This window comes from Diorhabda sublineata, chromosome 9 (assembly GCF_026230105.1).
Source record: "Diorhabda sublineata isolate icDioSubl1.1 chromosome 9, icDioSubl1.1, whole genome shotgun sequence".
Taxonomy (NCBI): domain Eukaryota; kingdom Metazoa; phylum Arthropoda; class Insecta; order Coleoptera; family Chrysomelidae; genus Diorhabda; species Diorhabda sublineata.
Window position 1 is genome coordinate 13,897,855 of NC_079482.1, and position 25,835 is coordinate 13,923,689.

The 25,835-nt window shown below is 30.9% G+C and overlaps 1 protein-coding gene across 2 annotated transcripts in view; it reads left to right on the forward strand.

The window, feature by feature from the left end:
- The window catches only part of LOC130448791 (uncharacterized), a 246,993-nt gene that overhangs the window by 13,989 nt on the left and 207,169 nt on the right, over nucleotides 1-25,835 (forward strand). For both annotated transcript variants that reach the window (XM_056786302.1, XM_056786303.1), the window contains exon 2: nucleotides 9,172-9,470. In XM_056786302.1, coding sequence (XP_056642280.1) covers nucleotides 9,253-9,470 — 218 coding nt within the window. In that variant the 5' untranslated portion in view covers nucleotides 9,172-9,252. The remainder of the gene's footprint in view (nucleotides 1-9,171; nucleotides 9,471-25,835) is intronic.

Consider the following 25,835-nt stretch of genomic DNA (forward strand, 5'->3'; position numbering starts at 1 on the left):
CGCTAAAATCGACCCACTTAAGGAAATAAAAATTAGCCCTAACGTAATATTTCCAAAAAATGTTGGTAAAATATCAGATTTTGCTACCGATCCAAAATTACTTTCAAAATAAATGATCAAATTAGTAATTTTCTCATAGCCTGGGGCTTCAGCCCTTCCTTGACCTTCCCTAAATCCGACGCTGGTTTTCAGTTTTCAATTGTAGCTTATAATCTGTTCGCATGTAAGAGTGTTTGGATTACATGAAGTATTCCATCAAATCATTGTACCTTATCCAGTGCCAACACTAGAAGATAATATATAATTTTCCATTTCGTTCCAAAAATAAATCATATTATATCTTCAAAAACTACTATCTGTCACAAATATATCTGCTGCTGAAATTTATGTCACAATGATCAAAAAGTGTTGAATGTTTGCCTAACATAAATATGATTTTATTAATGTGTATATTTTGTAATAAACTATAATAAAGGCTCTGTCGCTGCTCCTGCTCATTATCGTCGACATCTCAAGGTTACATCGTATAAGGTGGCCACACACAAGTTTTTATATGACTAACGATAAATTATTTTTAAGCAGAGCTCAACTAGTATTTTTATATTATTCGGCGGTTCTGATAAAACAGATAAAAAATACTACGAAATATAACTAGAAGTTTCACCAATTCATTGATAACAGATTCACGTTAATTTGTATTTCATTGAGCGTAATCATAGATATTATTTTAACAGCTCTCCTAGACCTAGCATAATTAGATTTTCCAATGTATTTTATTACGTTAAATCCGATAGATAGGACGGAAATGTCTTATTCAAAAAGAATTCTACCTACACAACTTAAAGGTGTAAGGCGAACTTACTTGTTCTTTGTACCATTTTGTGCAATATATTAAGCATGAAAGATTTCGAATATAAAATAAAGCATTAGAATTATGTATATGAAATGAAAACATTAAAAGTTTTCATTGGTCATTACTTTCTAACGATTTTAACATCTTTTCACAATGCTACACTACGAAATAGACATCAGCCAGTATCAAACCGAGTAGTGTCTGATTTATTAAACTCTTAGATATTTTATAGCCTAGCATATGAAATAATTTAATCGTTGGACACTGATACACATAAATAAAGGAAAGCGAAATTATTTTAAGTTGACATATTAGTGAGGTTTTTAACGAGTAGATTGATCTTGTGCATAATAATTATTGTTATCAGTTATTATCAGGTTTATAGATAATATATAATTATAAACATTATAGAATCCGAATGTTAAATTATTATTATAATTATTTAAAATGTGTTAGTATTAACATAGTTGAGAAGTAGTTGCAGTTGAGAAGAAATCAAAACATTATACTAAGTGTGTAGAATATTGGGCATTATCAGAAAATTTAACGCCATCCATATTCAAGATAAATTATACACATTTCTCACGATTTTTCTGCAACTACCGGCAATATTGTATTGAAATTTCATACGAATATGTCTTAGAAAGTTATACATCCAATGAATTTGTTTGACTCTCATAAGGGTGCTAGTTACACGGTTCTTACTAAGTAGTATTGAGCATAACTTTTTCAAAATTATATTTATTGAGCATAATTTTAAGTGAATTTGAACATATTTTAATTTTACACCAAAAAGGTACTGTTGATAAAACTCTATACTGTGTACTATTTTCGGAATATTTTGATTTGAAAATTATGAAGCAATAACCGATGCTGATATAAAGTATTGATAAAGTTATTAATTATTATTAATATAAAACGGATACATTGGGATTGAGGCTTTAATTTCATGTGAAGTTTCACAAAAATCCAGTTTAATCAGTATAATATCTTGTTTTCAAAGCTAAATAAGTATGGGAACTGGGCTATCGGAGGCCTCATTATAATACAAACAACAATTTGATGATCATGTATTCTAGGACTCAAACTGTTGTTTTTTTAATACTAAACCCCCCCCCCATAGCTGAGTACCCATAATTATTTAACCTTAAATTTTGATTACACTGATATGTTATTAACCTTATGCGAGTCTTTATAAAACTCTAGTGCAGTTGTTACGCGTTATGTAGAAAACTTTTCTCGAAGAAACTCACCAAGTAAAAATTTATTAAGAGCCATTGAACGACGTTGTCGAGAAACTGGGAAATTTAGACCTAAAAATTGTATTATAGTAGGCCAAAACCAAAACAAGAACCATTAATAAGGAAAGGAAAAATTTAGTTGATCAAAATCCAATACTTCTTCTTCAAGTACTTGGAGGATACTTAAAGAGCAACAGCTACATCCTTGTCATCCCTGACAAGTCCAAGAGCTCTTGCCAGTCGATATACCGATTAGAGTGAATTTTTGTCAAACATTGCAAGAAAGGACAGAGCCCTCAATCCAAATTTTTTAAAATGGACGAGATGACTTTTATACGACAGATATGTTTAACTCCCATAATGCACACTACTGGTGGGATAAGAACCCACATATCAAAAGGGTATCACATTACCAACACTCATTTAAAGTTAATATTTAGGTAACAAATTAATATATATACCTGGATTTTTTAAGCAATCACTTATTCGAGATATTAGATTTCATGCTAAACGAGCGAAAATATCTATTTTTTATGCACGATGGAGCTCCACCGCACTTTGATAGAAGGTATCTTATTTGGTTTGTAACCATTTTCCGAATCGATGGATTGGTGGAGGTTCAGAAGCTCTGATTATTTGGCCTCCTCGGTCACACGATGTTTATTCCTTGGATTACACAATTTGGTCGTATATTAAAGGAAAAGTTTATGCTACAGAAATAAATTTACCTTAAGAATTCAACGTCAGTTTAATGACCTTATGACTCTCAACCGTTTAGAACATTAATGGATTCTTTAAAAAGAAGAATTGACTTGTGTAGCCGTGAAAACTGAGGACATTATGAACACCCACTCTAATCGAATTCTGTTATATGATATTAGCCTTTTCTTAAATTTTCATCTTGTTTTTTTCGTTCAATTAATACATTTATTCTCATCTATTCATACAAGCATCGGTTATTACTTCATAATTTTCAAATCAAAATATTCCGAAAACGTTAAACAGTATCGAGTTTTATCAAGAGTAACTCTTTGGTGTAAAATTAATTGATGTTTAAGATCACTTGAAATTTTACTTAATAAATCTATTGTTTAACCCCTTATATATTAAATCTCTCTGCGCTCGAGTCAAGTCATCTCGCAGAGGAGAAAGATTCCCAGCATGAAAATTAACTCTTGTAGAAGAAAAATATCATTAGTTTTTCAAATGTCGAACTTATCATAAAAACATTATTTTATCTAATTATCTCAAAAGATATTGTATGATTTAGATGAAAATTAGAATATTCAAGTCTAAATTTGAAGAAAATACTGCAAAATTATTGAATAGTAATTTTGTGAAATAGTTTGTTCAGGTTGTAAGTTTATTTTTATTCTCTGAGTAATTTGCCCTTTATCATTATCAGTAATACGTTAGTGTGAACACTAATTTTCTCATTATGTGCTGAGAACATTCGAGAATATTCAGGAAAGTCTATGGCTATAGACTTTGGTTTCTGCTAACAATATTTTGTTGACACTAAGCAGAGTACAAAGTTAAGGAGATTCAAGAGAAAAAATAACATTGATCGTGAATAATATATGAAAAATAAATACGTTTTTACTAATGAATACTTGAATGTAAAGTGTTAACACTTACCCTCATTTCTTGTCTTTACTGGTTCACCTCAATTCCAAATCCTGAACTTGTTCGCTTTTAGATTATATGTATGAGAGTTAAATTTTTCATAAACATGAACAAAATATCAAGTGGCTTTCCACTAATGAATCCTAAAAAACATCAATGCACCTGATAATTTTGAAATATATTTTTTAATAAAATTTTTTAAAAACAAATTATTACTAATGCATAAAAGGGATTGAGTTAACTACTTATTTTTGTAACTAAGTTGGAATTTCGGAAACCATTGGTGGTATTCATACTGAAGAGACTTTTTACATTACCACTACATTACACTTACAATTACACTGTTTCGATAACAAAATTATCGTCTGCAGAGACTGAAGCTTAAGTTCTATTTTTCGTGTATAAGTTAAATACTAAGACTGGTACTAGTCCTTTTGATAATGTCGAAATGCTAACATCTTGGAGTTAGCCACAAACACAACAGACAAAATTTCTACAAAGTATAATGCCGCATACAAGAATTTCATTGAAGGTAAATTTGTTATGTATATTTATTTTGTTGAATTATACATAAAGTACAACTTGTACTTACTAAGGACTTTGTACTCGATGCTAATAAGTACCCTAAAATTCATCTGCACACATTTGGAAAAAGAAGCTAGAAGCGTTTCTAAAAAATCATTCCGAAAGTTTTCGGCCAAAACAAGCCATGACTTTTATACTGGAGGAACTGAATGAATTTTTCGAATAAGCACAATATCAATTATTTTTTTAAAGTAATCATCGAAAACCAACTTTTGAAATATTTAATTACTGTTTAATTCCCTTTAATCGAACACAAAGTAGTAATATATTATAGAAAGTTTTGCCCAGAAACCAATTTTCATAAACAATCTTTGGATTTAATAATGATACTATTATTAAACCCAAGTGTAATCTCAATTTTATACTTATACCTAGCGCGACATTATCAATTAATTTCCGTAAAAACTTTGAGTGTTGGTGTGTGGTCGTCTATTCCCAAAATCATTTCTGTTACGGATGTAGGTATAGAGTGTTAACTACCAGAGCATTGATGTTATAGCGTGTGTTGGTTTATGATGGCACAATTTAAAATAAACAAATAGCAATTTTATTACTAAGGGGTTGTATGGCTGCCGAATTGGTACCAAAAGAGTCCCTAATACATTCCTTTTTTTTTGGATATTGGTGTGTTCTGACTATATGTTGTATCTACTATAGGAATAAGAAATATTTCTCTATATTTACTACAGGACCGATTTTTCAAAAATTTACAAGTAAAATCGATGAAATAAAAATTGCTTGGGGTATAGGTAATTTACAATTATTATTTCTTAGCATTTTTATGTTTTATAAGCAATATTTTCTAGTCTTGACATATTATTCGGTTATTATCTTTTCGATTTCGATTGTTAAATGTTTATTTGATTTTTATTCCGCCTTTAGTTCGCCCAATTATAAATAATTGATGCGGTAGTTTTTCTATTAATGCATTAGTGCAACACATGATCACTCCCATTTTCATTAAAACATGATGGATTTGATTTATTTAATTGATATTTTTCATAAATTGAATCAATATTTTGATAAGTCAATAATAAAGTCGTGATAAATTATTAAGATATCAGTATGTAAATTATTTATTAATTAGAAAGTATCTTCGGCCAAGTTCAGTTTGTTGTACCAAGAACAGTTCTAGGACTTGGGAAGGGATTATATTTAATCGATTAAAGCCTCATAGGTGCAGAAGCCTGCGTTTTCCAACAAATTTTTCGAATTCTTAGCATGTAGACCACAACGTACTTATTATCACCCTTTTTTCTCAACAGAAGTTGGGATATTATTGATTACTGATTACTGCAAGGATTGAATGGTCGTTATATTGGTATGATTTCGTGAGGAAGCGTCAATAACTTGCCCCAATGAAACATGACGATATTTCAATTTCTGTTTTCTAAAAAAACCAATCATAACTTATAGAAATATTCATTTTATAAAACATTCTTCATGCATATTCCTTATCCTATTTTCACTTATAGAGGTATGACTATTGAATAACGAAACTGGTGATATAAAATATTTTATTTATTCTCCTAAATGCTCTTGATTTTAGGTCAACATGCCTTATGCAAATATAGCTAGTTTCCGAGATACAGGGTGTTCAGAGTTTAAATTTAAATTTTGAGGAATCATAATTTGCACTCTAATTAAACATTGCTAATAGAGGGCGCTAGTTACACTTGTTTGTGTTAATTAAATCAAAGTAAACTTTTTTTGGAACAAACTTACAACTAAAATAATAAAAAAATATTAAAGAGCGTTAAATTCTACAAAAAAAGTTACTCTTTTTTGATTCGTGTAACTCAATCGGTTATCGAGTTATTTGCTTCTAAAAAGCTCAATAAATTTTAATTTTTTCATAAGAAAATTTTATTATTCCCTCAATTTGTAACAATAACAAATTTGTAAACAAAAATAAAAAACTTCAAAGCAAATGCTCAAAATGCCCATCATTTACTTCAATACACTTGATCCGCTTTCGTAAAGATCTCTTAATATCAAAATCACATTCGTGGATTAAGCCGTGGTTTAATTTTTCGTTTTCTTTTCAAGTAGGCTGGTGTCACTTTTAGACAGTTTGTATAGAATCAAAAATTGGATAATAATAAGAATAAGTAACACATTAGTATACCATTTATTAACAATTTAGTAATTAACAAGTGTAATAGTTATTTATCAAATAATGCCTGAAACAGGGTCTTTACGCTCTAAAACTGAGCACGGTGCTACAAAAAAAATCACTGCCGATGAAGAAGATGAAATTTTAATTTGTGTTACGGAGAATCCAGATATCAGTACTCGCCAATTAAGTCTGCAAACAGGTATAAGTCAAACATCTATTTTAGAATACTGAAGAGGGAAAAATTGCATCCATTTCATTAAACTCCTGTTCAGAATTTATTACCTCAAGATTTACCTAAGCGTCTACAATTTGCCCATTTTTTGCAAGATAAACAAAATGTTAACCCAGATTTTCTGGATACAATTCTTTTTACTGATGAGGCAATATTTACCAGACGAGGAATATTTAATTATAAAAATAATAATTTGTAGGATTCTGAAAATCTACATGCTATGGGGAAAACACATTTTCAGCACGAGTTTAAGGTTAACATTTGGTGTGGTGTAATATGTGGCTATTTAATAGGTCCTTTTGAACTGCCAACCAATTTAAATGGACCTCTTTATTTAGATTTTCTTCAAGAACAAGAACAAGATATACCTTTTGCTTTAAGACAAAATATGTGGTTTTGCACGACGGAGCACCACCACATTATTCTTTACAAGTTCGTCAATACTTAAACGAACAGTTTCTGCATCGATGGATTGGTTGTGGAAGTGAGTTTGCTTGGCCACCAAGAGGCCCTGATTTAAATTCCTCGGATTTTTCAATTTGGTCGCAAATGAAGGCATTAGTTTACAAAGAAAAAATTACTTCTCTTCCACAACTGCGACGGAAAATAGAAGAAACCGCGGATGTAATAAAATAATAGACAAGGATCATTTGATATTAAGAGATCTTTACGAAATCGGATCATAAAGTGTATTGAAGTGAATGGTGGGCATTTTGAGCATTTGCTTTGAAGTTTTTTATTTTTGTTTACATATTTGTTATTGTTACATATTTAAGGAATCATTTTTTATGAAAAAAATAAAATTTATTGAACTTTTTAGAAGCAAATAACTCGATAACCGATTGAGTTACACGAATCAAAGAGAAGTAAATTTGTTTGTGTTTTTCATTATTTCAATTGTAAGTTTAGCCCAAAAAAGTTTACTTTCATTTAATTAACACAAACAAATGTATCTGTAACTCATGCGAAAAAACGTAAAATTGCCAGTTTTCAAAGAGAAATTGTGAAAACATAAAAAATTATCACGAAAATCAAAATTTAAATTTAAACTTTGAACACCCCGTATCTCGGAAACTAGCAATATTTGCATAAGGCATATTGAGCAGAATCGTCATATTTTGAGGTCTAAAATCTACAGCTCAGAGATTGTTCATTCTTAATGACTCTGCCATCGATCTCATTCTTGAAAATCACTTTTTTTGTCCGAGTGAATCGTTACTCATTTGCAATTTGTTTTTCATATCCTACTCTCTTGAAAGTAAGTTGAAGACAAGGAACTTGTTTTATCGAAAAGTCATTTAATGCTTTTGAATTATATTAGCTCTTTGATTATTTCACATAAATTCTAACAATAGCAATAGATAAGATTAATATCCAAGCATATTACAAATTTATAGTAATGTATGAATAATATACTCTTGGCCTTAACGTAAGACCCATAAGGAAAGAAGGAATTATATTGACCTTTATTTTTTTGTTAATATGTGCCTTACATAAAAAATCAAATGATAATACTTGTAAGAAATTTTGTTATCATGTACTCAGAAAAAGATTACTATATTTGGTGACGCCGTAGCTCAATTCACTCCTGCAGATATCTGAACACGGATCAAAGGAGATGGCCGATATGTGGTTGTAGAACCTCGTTCCAAATAATTATAGCTTATCGGAATAACTGTGGAGGATGGTGAAGATGGAAAAGTCTCTATTCAAATCTGGGGACCGTAGTGCTTATTTGAGAAATTTAGTTCGTTGTGGTTATGTGGACATACGTTGTCTTGTTGAATAAGGATTTGTAGACTTAATTTGGATAAGGTAGTATAGAGGATTGTGGCACCTCATTAAAATAACGTACAGTTGTCATATTGTCTCGAATAAAATGGTGATTAGGTACTAGAAGCAATAGCTCTGCAAATAAATACTTTAATAGCCCAGTATCATGTCACTCTGGCGTCTTACCTTATTAGAAACGTTATAGGTTTCTAAATTAAATCAAAATTTGTCGTTGAAAACAATATTATGCCATTCTGCTTCCCAGTGCCGTCGTTCTCTGCACCATTTTAGAAGTTACGAAAGTGGTTTTCTCTTCGGGTTTTTCTATTCCCTTCTACCCACATGTGACACACACGCATGACATACAGCTAACACGACGAACAATCCACAAATCTATCTCTGGTGATCAATGACATAATACTAATTTTGTATTTGTATTTTAACTCAAGTATAATAACGCACAATAACCAACAATATCTTCTTTTACTATTTAGTTTTCGTAAGAATATACTCAGTTTTGTAGATTTTAGTAAATATAAATGGATGATATTATTTTAGCAGTCTTTAAATTTGGATATCATATTGCTAAAAAGCAAAAATCCAGAAATTATTTAATATGATTGTTTCTCTCTTGATTCCCTAGCCATATTTCTTTAAAGACAATGAGAACATTGTTTATTGGAAGTAATATACTTGTCATCAAATTCTTGATGATAAATTAATATGGTATTTTTATTTTCAGATGAAACTGCTTCTCCAAAAATAACACCTTCATACAAAGTAATATAACAAAATTCCTTCTAACCCACCACCCTCATAGTGAATGCGGTGCCTCAAAAGAAAACGCCCCAGGTGTATTAGCCACCTCCTGGTGGCGATAGTTTGTGCTTTAGCTCTAACAACTGTGGCGTGTTTAGTGGCCGAAACATCGCCTCGAGAAATTACTAATTTTGTGTCGACAAATGTACTTACAGATGGTGAAGTTGAAACAAGGATATATTACAAGGGGCTCAGTGCTAAAGAGACGAGAGTGGCAAGTGGGTAAGTGCAATTATTGTCATAAAGTGTTTTATTGTGTAGGTCGTAAGCACCGTGAATAACGAAAATGCGAATTTTTCAAGAATGTTGCAGCAACTGCAGATACATTCCTATTGTAAAATGCCAAATACTTTATGATATACTACATTGAAAAGGGTTACAATACAGTTCATTACAATTGAAATAAAAAGTTTACCAACTTCACATGTTTATCAATGAAACTGTGAAGTAATTTGTATTGCGCACAATCTTTTGTTACCAAACCATTCTATATCTTGCAATATTGTAAGAAATTAGTGAAAAGATCGATACTTTTAACTCAAATGATCTCCAATCAAATTGTTATTGAACAATCTGAAGTTCTCATTTATACATTAGCTTCGAATCTTAGTTCCGCATCTATTATGACTACTATGTGAACTATTGTCACCAAAAATTACCTAGCTTAAGATAATCATAACTATAACTTTCATATGACTGGTTAACAGTCCGAGTATGCAATATATCAATAGGTCAAAGTATAAATGCCTTTAAGCACTAGCTCATATAATCTAATTTAAATATCTCTTTACTGGTTTTAATTGGGACCATGTGGTCTCACTAAAAAATAAATTTATTTCAAATATAAAAGAGCAGCTACAAATATTATTATTAATATATATTATTAATGCTTTTCATAATAATATTCTTTAAGATCAATACACTTTCGCATGCGTTTAAACCAATTGTCGAAGCATTCTTCCATTTCGATTGGGGTACCTCCAAAATATGTGATTTGAACCGCTTTTTCTGGTGTAGAAAAACGTTAACCTGCTAATTTATTTTTGATCTATGGGAATCAAAAGAAATAATAGCGTTTCAAACAAAGTACGTCGGATAACTCATCAATTCGATGTTTCAACTGTTCAAAAACGTTTTTGTTTGAATTGATGTGTGAGAGCTCGCATTGTCGTGATGGAGAATGCTTCGTCTTCTGCGATTGGTTTCCCTGATTTTTTTAATACTTCTGATGAACAAATGCTGAAGTATCATTCAGAATTGACCATTCTACGCTGCTCTAATGGAACTATGGTGACCGTTATTTCGAATAAATAGGCAACAATTTGCTTCGAAGTGCTTCGTAGGCAAGCAGCTTTTACTGGATTTGGCTTGTATTGGAAGACTCATACAGTCTGCTTAGTTTCGGGTTCACAGGCACATATCTATAATTCGTCGCCTGTCATGATTTTATAGACGTCTGTTGAAGAACCCCGATTCTATGTTTTCATCATTCCTTTCCACAAATTTCCACGAATTTTTTTTTATCGAGTGTCAAAGTATGCGGTATCCAACGCGAACAAATCTTCTGCAAAGCAAAATGTTCATGCAATATTGAATATATGTGAGTGGAACTAATGCCCAAATATGCCATAATCTCACGGTATGTTATGCAATATCAGTTTACGCACAGCATCGATGTTTTCTGACAAAACAATCGATTAAGGACGAATTTCACGAAATTAATTTTGTAGCGAATCATCGTATGAAAAGGTTAATTTCATTTTTTGACAAAGATTAATGTTCCAAGTAACAACTCAAATAGCACTCGTATGACAACACAGTCTGAGTACGTTCATCATTAAAAACGCCAAATTTTAATATGGCAATATCAGACATATTCAGATCTGTGTTGCCATATCTCAAACCTTAATTAGCAACACTCTTATATAAGGGACCTAAGACAACAGAAATCATTATTAAATATAGTCTATGCTCCTAGGATTGAATTTTTGGAATTCATAATGAATGAACATATTACGAAGATTGAACTGTTTACTGCCACCACTACACTGTATTGCTGTAATAGTAAAGTAACAGCAAAGAGTTTGTTACGTATGAGTATCAGTAACTTTTCCAGAAGTTACAATTTAAATTACTTGTGTAGTCACAATTTAATACATCATTGCAATTGAATATTCATTGACTGTTTAAGGCTTGTTCTAAAGAAATAAAGAAATGCAGTACAAACGCACACAACTGTTAAAATGTCACTAGTTTTTCATTGCACATCAAAAATAATTCATTTCATCGTTCTAGGTTGGTAATAAAATGACCGGTAATAATCCCAATGAATGATGTCTTTAGTTGTACCAAGGTTTTCAGAAAATTATTACAGGTAATAAAAAAGACTATTTCCGATGGTAACTATCGAATTTCACAATAAATGTAAGAGTATGTGTAATGGTTTTTAACTATACATGAATAATTTATATATTAAATTATTAGAATCGGAATTTACTACGTATGTAGGAGTGGATGAAAACCACTGTAATAATAGTTCGTTGAGAGACTTATTACTTTGTTTACACGAAAAATTGATTTTTGAGCTTAGAGGCTAACTCTAAGTAAGTTATAAAATATTAATTTTCTTTATTTTCCGTCTTTATGAAAATAGAATAAACTGTAATTTAAAATAGATACGGAAGTCACATATTAGATATATATTGGAAACGTTCCATGCTTTCACGTGTAACGATATTTTTTAGATTCTTGCTTTGTTTCTGCTTCAGTACTCTAAGGCTAGCACAATTTTCAATCTGTATACCCTATAAATTTTTGTTTGTCTTTATAAAAAAACATCCGTTACTTCCCTACATAATTGCAGGTGCAAGGATAATTACAAACAATGCTGGTAGTCTACAGTTCCTAAAATATACGAGGGCAGTTTGACTTAAGAGTGTCTAATCTCAGGTTGTCAACAATTTCGCAACCGAGATTATATTACCATCTATTTGACAGACAGATTGGCTTCAATAACCATATAAAGGAAAATACTTTAGTTGTTCTATGTTTTATTTAAAAAATAATTAAAGAAACCAAGAAAAAGTTCGTAGTTATCCTAAAATTGCTCGGTCCCCTGGAATGCGCCGATCATAGTATTTATTACTCACCCATTTTAAAATTTATGGACAAGTTCGCTAACTGCAAGGTGAGTGCCGCAATTGTTCAATGCTGGTCACAATCTACCCTGCCTTAATTAATACGTAATCCAAGGGAATTTTTCTGTGGATATGTTACAGTAGATGGAAATTTAGTACACCATTATGTTCCAGACATAAAAATTCAATCGAGGAATGTACGTCGAATAAAGCAAAATCCATTTTTTCGGTCAATACTACCATTCCAAATGTGTGATCTTTATTCAATATTTAGAAAAAAGAAAAAGTATATATGACCAACATTATGCTTGATTCACTGACATGTTTCTTAACACCATACTATATGGTGTAAATGGATTTTGATATACATATATATATATATATATATATATATATATATATATATATATATATATATATATATATATATATATATATATATATATATATATATACATGTATATACTGACATGTTTCGATACTGTATTCGAAGGAAAATTCGTTGAAGAATGGATTTTTTTTTGTTTCTTCACGACAATGAGATTGCCCCTTTATTTATTGCCTCAGCCGCCATATTCATCTGATTTGGCTGCCTTAGATTAGAAAGTAATTTTGGATAGATGATGGTGGTGGTAGTAGAGAAACATGTAATTCTCAGCCCTAATTATGGGGAGCTTAAAATGAGATTATATAATATAAGATTTTTTTAGTTACAAACGCGACGCGAAACTGATGTCAAGTTGTATCTATTTTGGCCTTCAGCATAATCATTGCATGTATACATCAATTGGAATATGAAAGTGTAAAACTTCTTAATCAATTTGTATCTAATTTCCCACAATTGTCACAATATTGTGTGTATTTATACACAGTTTTGTGTTACCTGTTACGAGGTCTGCTGCTTGAGATAGACAATTAAAAACAAATATTTACAATTAAATATGACTCTACTGATTTTCATAATATTCTCCATCGAGATCAACACACTTTTGTATGGGTTTGAACCAATTGTCGAGGCATTTTTCCCATTCCGAGTAAGGTACCTCCAAAACATGTGATTTGAACACATCAATCGCTTCGGGTGTAGAAAAACGTTGACATCGCAATTTATTTTTGAACGAAATCATTGTGTTCTAAAAAAATGACTGTTCAAAAACGTACTAAGAGCTCGCATTGTCATAGTGGAAAATGATTTGTCTTCTGGGATTGTTTTCCCAAATTTCTTCTAACACTTCTGACAACAAAATGCAGGTGTACCAATCAGAATTGACCGTTCTACGTTGCTCTAGTGGAACGGTGACGACATGTTCAGTTGTTCCGAAAAAACAACTTCTGTTTGATTTGGTTAGACACATACAGTCGATTGTTGTTTAGTTTCAGGATCATATGCATGGATCCATGATGTTTCAATTCTTCGTATATTCAAAACACCCCGATTGAGAAAAATTTCATCATATTGCCTTTATCGACTTGGTTATTTCCAAAATAAAAAAATATACCTTGTGGGTCCAAGACTATAGAAAATATAAAAGAATTTTAACTAATTCATTTTTGCAATCTGGTTTATATAATATATACAATATATAATTGTTGTAATAAATGATTATATCAAATTAGATGCGTTTATGGAAACCCTATATACATCAAGCATTCACAATATTAAGTAAGCACTTATGCTGAAAAGTTATTACACATTGGGTAAAGACTATGAAGAAAATAGTTTTCCTCTACTATGTAAGTGATTTAAACGTCTACTGTGATAGCAGTGGAGTTACCAGTTATTGAAAAAAATATTTTATGATTGCATGATGTTCCAAAATTCTAAAATGATAATGATTATTCCTATCCCAGAATCTCCAGATTGAAATTCTTCAAAGTAAAATACAATCTTTAGCATCAATTCCCTTCAAATAACAAGTAAAACCACCAAGTTTTTGAAAGGCAAGTATAGGCTTGAGATATATCGTTTGGAAGGTCTCTTCATATTCTGTTCAAAAATTATATCGTTTATTGCATCAATTAGCATAGAATGAAATAAAATTATGATGTTACCGAAATTTGTTATAATACCTACTTAGATTCTCAGTCGGTATGCATTAAAAATACTTCGTTAATATGGCAACTTAATATTATTATTATAATTTGAAATTTATTCTTTAATTCTGAAATGCATGAAATGACAATTTTTCAACAGTTTCGCGCCTATCGAGTAGAGAGGCATCCTCTACATCGAATGTTATTTATTTATACATCGATAGTAAACAAATGTAGATAAAAAGCACCACTATAAAATGTTACCTACTCAGGAGCTAATGTAAAACGGTTTTGATAGGAGAATTTATTTTTGTGATAGAATGAAGGACATGTTGAATAACATTATCACCCAATTTGAAGACTTCATGTTTTCTGATGTGTGCACTTTTTCACTTAACGTTCATGCTAATCGGCTACTGGTCAACGGAAAATATTCACAGCATGGGATAAAAACACACGCAATTCATTTTTGAACATTGATTGTTGGAAGTTATATCATTGGCCCCTTTTTCATTGAAGGCAATTAGAATGGCGATCATTATATAGAACTACTTCAATATGTGGCTCTAGCAAGATGGAGCTCCACACAACCAACGGAATGTCAAGCCGCATTTTCAAATAAGTGTATCTTGAACGATCAATTTTTTTATGATATCCAGAGAGTATTGTGTATAAAACTGGTGCCATGGATTTAGATCAGAGGAAAGGAAGAATAACGCTGGAGATTAAGTCGATCATGACTGAAAATTTATATAATGTTAGATAACATTTACGGTATTTTAAATATATATTGCAACGATATTCACTGTTTATTTTCCACTTTTTAAATTAAGAATATCTAAATATCGAGTTTTTTAATTGCATTGAAAGTATTTCTGTAATCACACGGTTCAATTTTACATTAAATTTGATGATTTAAATAGAGAATTGAGTGTTCTTTCACACTATTGACAATATTTATAGTTTACATCTAATAAACATGTCTCACATCTATTAAAAACAAAAACTTAAAAAAAATCAATTTAAATATCAATTAGCTCTATTTTTTCCTTTTATGAGAGGTTGCACTTTCTTTTTTTAAAAACCAACAGTAATAACCCATCATGGCCGAATCCCATCGTCCTTGATACCAAATTTCCATTGTTCTAATATCTTGGTGGAAACTTTCACCTTGCTCATAACTGACAGCTCCCAAATTTTCGGGAAAAAATGTCAGATGGGAATGGAGTAAATGAATTTTCAATAACAATCAAGCACCTAGGGATTTGTATGCGTCTAGAAGTTCATCAACTAACTGTTGTTAGTTTGGATCCATGTTATTGCCCAAAAATCCCCTCACTACACTAACAAATGCCTTCCATATACTAAGTTCCTGTCTGGAGAGCTTTTTTGCAAAATTGTCATCGTCCAGCAATTTTATTATTTGTGGCCCAAAAAAATACCTTCCTTTAATTTGGCATCACTCACTTGGGGAAAGACTTTTTTAAGGTATTTTAATTAATCACCTTCTTTATCTATAGCCGTTACAAAGTTTTTCGTCAAACCAACAGGGCAACAGGACATTTTTGGGATCTACGGATATAAACTATAAAAATAAAAATAATGGATTCATTACTTTTGGGTGTCCTACTGTGTATTTGTATGAAGGCTTTGTTTTATAGTTGTCGACATTTAGTTTTCAATATCGGAATTAAAAGCAATTTTCATTTAAATTTTCCATTTATCAAACAGAATTTTGGTAATCATACGATTTCATTTTCATATTAAAATTGACGTTTTTAAATAGAGAATTAAGTGACTTTTCACAGTATTTATCACAAATCTCTGATTCTATTTACAAAAATCTACTTACTATTCGAAGACGAGTGAAGAATGCCAAGTTTTATAACTCAGAATTTTCGATAATTATGTACTATAACCGAAATAATGGATTCCTTACTTCTGCGTACATAAAAGCTTTCTTTTTTAGTTGTCGACATTTAAGTTTCAATGTACAAATTAAAAACAATTTCCATTTAAATTCGCTTTTTATAAAACAGAATTATATGTTTTGCTGTAAATTATAACTCACAATTGTTAGAGTTTTTATTCAACAAATGGGATTAAGAATTGTAAATACGAGTAATTCTCAGATGGGGAATGTAACGCTGGTCAGTAATTTAATACGTTATTGTGGTGTATGGAATCAACTTTTTCAGACTGCGTGACAACCAACAATTTTTGCTACCAGATCTTCGACGGTTATTGTTACATTCTCCTGCTAAAGACATCATCTCTCAGCATAAAGAAACCATAAAACAACGTGAATATTCAATCTGACACTCAAAGTTCAAATTAACGCCCCGATACCTATCAAGTATCTCATATTGTACCTTCCTGACATTTTAATACACTTGCAAATGATGAGACAAGAATCACAATCTGATGGTCAATATTTAGTACTCTTTAGTGAGTATTACATTTTAGGATGTGAATACCATATCGCATTTTACTAGCGTCGGTATAAGAGCTGTTAAATCTGAATAGCTCGCCCACTGTGTCATTTTTTTGATGCATCGGTCGGTTATAAATCTCTCACTGGAAGTCTCATGGTAGATTCTAATAATATTACCACATAAATACGTCTGTATATGTATCACAAGGGATTATTGTTATTGTCATCTTGATTGTCCGTGTATTAAAATGTGAATCTATTCATCATTCACGTACACACACGATACTTTGAAAGTGTTTCGTATATGAAATACGAAAATACGAAATACTTAAAAAAATTCATAGAAATGCCCAAGAAAATACGATTTGGTTTGAATTAGAAAAATGTAATACGTAGTTAATATGTTGAATGGGTTGTTCACTTAGTTTGGAATTTCATTAAGTCCGTTAAAAATATTCGCAGTTTCTAGTAACATCCTAATTATTTGTAAAAATTCCATATCGTTTTGAAAACCTGATATTATTCTAAAGTTTTAAAATTACAACTATGCTTATTAAATGAAAATAGACACAAAATATTACAGTTTCTTGCTTGTATCAAGTAGAGTGGAGGTAAAACTAGAATACGCTTTATGTTGAAATGTTATTGCAATGGAACCTTCTCCCACAAGGGAAATCTATCTGTCTTGTAAACAGAACATTTGATGATGTACACCTTTACAGCTGGATTAACCGTGTAGCCTCTAATAACCTCTTTTTCTCATCCTTGCCTCTCAGTTCTTCCTTCGGTACACATTTAGAACTTTGATTATGAACTTTACTACCAAAGAAGGTAGAAAAGAAAAGAAGAATTAATGACACTGTCTTTAAATATGTTGTGTGACAAAGTGGACACGTGTAGATTATGTGTGGAGCTAGAAGAAAAATTTTCTATTGAAATATATCAAATAATTTTTAATCAATACGATACATTATTAATAATACCACAATAAACACAAAAGATGGGTAAGAATAATAATAATTTAAGTTTTTGAACAAAATGCCATCTGTGTAGTTACTGTTACGAGTACGAGTACTGACGGGTAAAATTCTCATTTCATATAGGATTTAACGTGTAGTTTATTACTAGGAGAAATGAAAAATTTTATGCACATGGATTTTAGAAAGATAAATCATGTGAACAATCACACATTTTAATAACACATTTTACGTGAAACGAATTAACAAAACCCATAACGCAATCACATCCGAAAACGTTTTTATAATTCGACATTTTCTGAAGAGTTAATACAATAATTAATCAATAATTCACCATATTATTATAAATAGCAAGAAATAAAGAATGAACCTCCAGCGATACTAGCTTGTAGGGAGAATTAACAAAAATCTTTGACCTCGCAAAACACGCTGCACTGATTTTGAATGCTAATTGATCTCCGGGTCTTGTGGTGGATCCATGTTTGGTCTACGGTTACGAAACGAAAACCCGTCACTATTGTGGTTGAACAACAACATATATAGCTACGAAGTTGCTTCACTATTTCCCATCAAACATAGCTTTGGTTTGATTGATGCTTATATTCTGCAAAACGATTAAAGAACACACGAAAATCAATTTTTTATTTTCTTCTGAAATCATGATCTCTACTATTAGTTGGTGTCAAATACAGAACATGCTTAGATTATGACAGGACTCTAAATGGAAATGTTTTTTGACGGAAGTATTATTACCCTTCCAGTTATTGAGTAGTTCAAAAACTTACCAATTTATTATTCCTCCTTCGTATAATATCATACATTGTTCTCGATACTCTCTATTTCCCGATCGAATACTCTAGAAATTATCAAAACCGGTTTTTCTCAGAAATTAACTGCGCGTTATCTATTGATTGTAGGAAATCAACTAGGGTCGATTTAGTCTACTTTTTGTGTTGATTGAATGAATATGTCTGTATTTGCGAATTGAAATTTCTTTTCATGCTACATTTTTTATTGAATCAGTGCCTGCATGAAATTAAATAAAGTTGTTTTTTATGATAAATCTATTTTTTAAACAACTATTTCGAATGCTGTTATTCTCAATGTTTTCAAATCCGTATTCACTCATAACCTTCAAATGGGAAAGTAATATTGCTATTTTAAATTATGGAACGAATAAATTTTTATTTTAGATCAATATTGTTAGAACTTTCTAGTTTGGAAATTTTCAATACTGATGATAATCAATTTATTTTTGAGTAAAATATATCGCTTTGGATATCTAAATTTCCAAATTTTTTGCCACCAAGAAATCCGAGTGTGCGATTGCAGGCGAATATGGTTTGCGAGGTTGTAGCTCAACTCATTTATTTTTTTTTCCAAGTTTTGTTTTAAACGATGTGCCTTGTATTGTCGTGTTGAAGGAAGAAAAATTAGATCACGCGACCAATTGTTTACAAAAATGATTTATATTTTATTCAGATTTCAGAAACTTTCGTTAGTTTTAACGAACAATAGTATGAAGCTTTCATGAGCAGTGAAATTTAATTGAAGCAATCCTAATGTGTCTAAAAATTATTCGTATTACATTACAAAATTAAAATTACCTATTGAATGGCAAATGAGTGTTGAAACTTCTGAGTAACAATTTAGAACTTTACTTGTATTTTATATTAACCATATCATTGAATTTAATGTCTAAGATTATTACATTATTTGTTATGTCTAAATAAATCAACTCACACAATCTCTTTTACTATTGAGTTATCAAATTCACCAAGTTACTATCTGGGATCATTCTATACAAATGATTTGTAAAACTGTTAGGACATTATTATTATATCCCTTTAAGTCTGCATTTATATTAAGTTTGTAGGATTGTCTTATAATGATCGAAGCATTCGGTATTTGCGATTTGGATTGATAAAAATCGAATATTTTCTTATAATTTTTCATAACTAACTACATTTCCTCAACCAACAAAGTTGATAAAATGATATAATACTATTTTCACTACATAAAAAGTGTTACTATTGATTCTATTATTCCATGTGTTGTAAGACATTTTTTATGTGTTTATCATAAGTAATTTCCGACTACGTATCTTTTCAGCGCCTGCCAGTTGAATTCGGCTTTTACTTTGTACTACCGCCTAATGCTGTTCGTTATTATAGATTATCCGGTGAGCGGATCAATGAAATCGCAACAAATTAAGTCTGAAAACAGGATTCATAATGGGTCTGATTATAACGTTATTGTAGAATATTTTTCCCATGATGTTTATGTAATGAAGAAAAACTTTTTTGGTTTTTTTATTCTTAAAACCATTAAGAAGACATCTGTTAACATGGTCATGAAAGTATTCGACGTTTCGTTAGGAAATAATCAATTTTTGGAAGCTCTATCAATCTGTGGTAAACTTTGTGAGTTGTAACGTTGTCACTTGCTTCTGAGCCATATATTCCTATTATTCATATATTTCTCATTCATTATATTTTTGATTTTCTTGGTAGTTATGGAATTATAGAAACGGCAATTTTGATTAAAGTGACTTTATTAACGACACATCTGACAGAAACACATGTGCATAATGCGCCATTAATAAAGTACTTTTAATAAAGTTATTGTCTTCTTTTAATAAAAGAATAGTATAGGCAAATTAAATTAAATTGGGTGGTTTTAATTTTCTAGATTCAGGGAGGTTTTGTGATACTGAATAAGTCTAAAAAACTGCCGTAACAAAATCCTCTACAAAAGTGTCCCAAGTATTTGTTCTTAACCTCAAAATTTTCACCTCAAAATGGGTTTATATACTCCAAACTTCGAGGAATTCGAAAAAAAAGTGCTGGAGCAAAAAATGAACAGCACAAAATTCTCTACAGATTGGTTCTCAAGCAGTTTTTCCTAACTTTTTCCTATTTTCACCGTAAAATGGATTCATGTACTCAAAAACATTTCGAATTGCGGGTAACTCGTAAACTATGAGGATTTCGACACAAACTGCCGGGACCAAAAATGTGAAGCACAACATTCTGTATAAAAAAAGGTTACAATTTTTTCCTATTTTCCTCCATTATAAAATGGGTTTGAACGCTCAAAAATATTTTGAATCGCGAATAATTCTAAAACTACGTGACATTCTTAGAAAAGTGCAGGAGCCAAAACTGTTGAGCACAAAATTCTCCATAAAATGGTTCTCAGGTATTTTTTCTTAACCTCAAAATTGACCTACATTCAATTCAATAACTAGATATTCGAGCAACAATTGAATTTTTTAAAGAATTCTCAAAGTAGTATGCACTTGTTATTTCCTCCACAATTTCGGCAACGAAAAGAAAGTTCGTTCTTTCAAACCAAATATCTGAATACAATGTAACGACTCGCAATCGATTCTGTATAACGTGCTTTCACAAATACAACTTAAAATTTTCAAATAAGTTCACTCTTGGATATTTGAGGACATATTTACGGAAAAACAGGACATTTTGAACTTTCTATTCATTTTCATAATTGTACGAATAAGGATACACCATCCTGAGAATGTTTTTGTATAAACTTGAAGCTGAGATTCTAAGCTTCAAAGTACCCACATTTTTGTGAAAGAGAAACTATTAAGAAGTCTGTGAATATTGAAATAAGAATTCACCGAGAATGAAAACAGTGTTCATGTACGCGTTTTTCAAAAGTTAGTTCATTTGAAACCAAGAAGTAGTTCATGATTGTTGTTTACATGAAAATATTGATAATAACACGAACGAAGAATCTCTCGATGGATTTGCTTGTTACTAAGGCGAGTGATGAAATATATCCATTGAAACTTCATGTGCTTATGTGACCAAGATACCTCTTCATCTCGTAAGATTTTCGAAAATTATGCTAGCTTACCCGAGTAATTTTTTTTTAAGAGTTAGAGCAGGTTCCATGTGCGCCTGGAACGTAATTTAGCATTCCCGCCAGTGCGATTTCTCGAGCTAATGCTCCGGCTTCAGCGTTGTGGGAGATTCACTCGGAAATAGTGGCTCTAGCGAAAAAATGCAACCAAACCTTCTTGTAGAAAATTTTATGTTCCACATTTTTTGTTTGAACATTTTCGAATTCCTCTTAGCTTTCGAGATATTCGCATTTCAAAACTTTTTTTAGTTACATGTTCCAAAATCTCGAAAACCTGTGCCCGTAATTTTGTTACGAGTTGCTAGGCTTATTCAGTAAACAAAAACCTCTGAGAATCTAGAAAATGAAAAGCGCCAAATTTAATTTCGGGTTTAATCCTACTGTAGAAGACAAAAGCTTTACTAAAATAGGTTTTATGGTCCTTTTTTGTTTTAATCGATGGCTAGTTGACCATATGACTCATGTGTTTTCAGTAATGTAGACAAAAAAATATGAGTTTTAATACATAACCAAATTCCTGTTGTTGTTTGTTGTAAGTTTAGTATTTTTATTTTTGAGTTGTATACGATATTCAAATCCCAAAGATTTCGTTTTCGTTATAAGGACGATTTGTGTTTTTAACCGAAATCGTGTTTAATAAACGTATAATTAACCTTCATAATTTATCGAGTGGAATAAAAATTTATCACCACAACTTTATGAAAGAGACAAAATTTCAGGCTACATGTCGAAAATATTCCGATAGCTTTTATTTTTTAAGTCAACTTCAGGAAACGTGAAAGCAAGTAGAGTCCTATCAATGCGCTGGATTGATAATTGAACACATAATAAAAATAGTTTATTTACGCAGATAATATAGAGAGTGACACTCGGGATGAAAATTAAAATATATTTAAAGGAAAAAATGAAACTTAGACCTATAATTGTTTGGAGCGCATACAATTTTCGTTTAAAGTACGGAAACATGAATATCTCACATCGGATGTTGCACGGTTGCTATATAGTATATTAATAAAATATACGTAATGTGAGAAAGTATGATAATAAAATAAATAGTGCAATAAGTGTTCAAAATGCTTAAATTTAACAGTTATCTAAGTAATTCACAAATTTATTCAAATGCATCACTTGAATATATTTGTCGTATTTAATTTACCTCTTAAAAAATACGATTCCGTAGAGTTTGTAAATCTACTTGTCAACTTTATTTTTACCCCTACAAAAAAATCGAACGATTTCCGGTGACCAGGATGGCCATTCTGTTGCTCCTTGACGTCTTATCCATCTCTGTGGAAACACTCTAGATAAATACGTACAGCTCGGGTGTAATAGTGTAATATTGCTAATATAACTGTCCCAATATCATCCCCTAACATTTCCAAATATCTGTCACCATTTAAATTACTTGCTCCCTTATTCAACGGGGATTGCGTCTACAGCAAATCCGGCATTATGTCTATTCATTTCACTATTAACACAAAACATTGATCCATAAGAAAATACAATGTTTTTTTCAACGTCAGTCTTCATTTTCGACACATTTTCGCATGTTTTTGATCAAGAAATATTGCGTCTTGCATTGCACTGCACGTTGTATTGCATCATGTCATGCGGCTTTTAACGCTGAGATGTGTAATCACAGAATTTTAGTATGCAATAATTAAAGTGCGGATATCTGCGCAACCATAGAATCTAGGAATAGGGTATACAGGGTGTTTCAAGATTTGATGCAAAAAATTCGGGAGAGAGTAGATGTGAAAATAATTCAGTGACATAAAAAAATTTCTCATACGACCCCTGAGTCATGGGCTTCTGAAGCTGCGAAATGAGAACTTATATTTAAATATATTTTCTTAATCATACATTTGAACATTATGAATTCCACATTACCATCTGAAGGCCAGGGGCGACTCATGCCCAATGGTTAACGATCCGTAAGTTTTACAGGGACAACTTTTACAATCTAGCAGAAATGAATTTTTTAATCGATTTCCCAACAAAAAAATACTCCATAAGATTTATGGTTTAGAGAGATATGTAGATTCTTGGATCATTGTACATGCCAAGGAAACCGTTAAACTTAAATAGACATTCTAAAGAAAATTATCATAAATTGTAATTATTAATTGAAAATACTTACAGGCGGTATTAAAACATAATCGAACATTTCTTGGAGAACTAATAAATGAATAAATCCACATTTGTACTATATACTATCGAAGATCATATTAATGACATAAGAAGAAACTTGAAATAGATTAATTAATAAAATATAGAAAATAACATTTTTGCTAATAGGTGGATTAGTCGAAGAGGTCTATTTGCAAAGCCGTCATGATCCCATGAATTAAATACAATGGATTCATTTTTTTTGGAGATATCTTGCAAGTACCGGTAATCACACGGAACCAAATGATCGTTAGAATAAACCTCCATTGTGACGCTATAAGGCACAATCTTGGAATGCACTTCCAAGTTAAAAGAAATATTCTCCGTAAATTCCAGAAAGGTATAGAAGTGCAAGGTGCCTACTTCGAACATTAATTAAAGTTTTTTTGGTTTTTATTTGATAAGTTGTAGGCTAACTAACTAAATTGTTTCACATTTCAATTTTTTCCTTATGTAGGTAACACGATGTTCGACAATTCAATTAGAAATGTTTGATTGTTTTTTACTACTAGTATTTTCAATAAATAATTACAATTTATTTCAATTTTCTTCAGAATATCTCTTTATGGCAAAATGTTTTGACTATATTTGGATTGGATAGGTTGTCCCTGTAAAAGTTACAAATTGTTAACCATTAGGCAAAAGCTGCCCCTGGCCTTCAGATGGTAGTGTAGAATTATCTATTCCCTAAAACAAACTACATGGACATGTGTTATCATCCATTGAAAATTCATAATGTTCGAATGCAATTTAGAAAATATACTTACTCACTCCCAAAACACCTTGTATAATAACCATGTTATTATATTTATGTTAAATAAACTATTACCACAACCCTTCACGGAACCACACTGTATGTTTTATTGTCATTTAAAAATATGCTGCTATGGTTCCTATATTCATACCTTTCCAGACTTCATGCCAATCATGAAAGATTGTCAGAAATGGAGATATATGGAAAGAACACTAGGTATAGGAACTAATTCATAAATCGTCAAATACTTATAACTATAACAATATAGATACGAACAAGTTAGCAGAATGGTTCCCTAGCCCGGCGCTGTCCAGCTACTATGAAAATATAATAAATTCCGCGAATTCACGCAGCGTTTTTCACATTTTTTATTTATAGCGGCCAATTTATTTTCAGTATTTCTTTTAAATAATTTCTAGGAAAGTCTATTCTTTTATTTCTTTCTCCTCTAGAACTTTTTAGAATTTTATATTGGTAAATAAATGATTTGTGTAAACGCAGTTCAGTTTTAAATATATAGTCGTAGTGAAAGAAGGAGTTAGAAACTATCAAGTAATATTCATAAGTAAATTAGTATAAGTTAAGTGTATTGTATAGTGTGTAAAGAACTTGAAAGACAGTGTTTATTAATTAATTGAACGAATTTACGGAATTAAAACATTTAAAAGTGAAAGAAGGAATGATAAAGCAAATAACAAACAATTAAAGTTTATGATAAACATATTTCACTAAAATTTGAAAGAAGAGGAAGAATGGTGCCAAAATATCGAAGGGAAAACAATTGACAGACTTTTGTTTTCTTTTCAAATGAGCATTGTAAAATATCCGAATCATCTCTGTCAACACAAAAAGTTCTGCTACAGAGATACTCATTAATTCAATACGACCTTTTTTGTAGATCCCTTCATTACCCAAGACATTATCAACCTAATCAAAATAAACTTCAAACAAATACAAGTTAAAAATACATGATATGAATATGGCTTAAATCACTTACAAACCGAAATGTAAATATAAACTAAATTGTTTTATTTATAGGATGATCGTCACATATTAAAACAAAAATTAATCACTGCCTCGAACTGTTTTTCATTGACTCTAAAATACATAATTGTATATTTTTTCGACATTACATTTTTATTCTTGCTTCGGATAAACAATTTGTTGAATCGGACATTTTCAGTATGTACC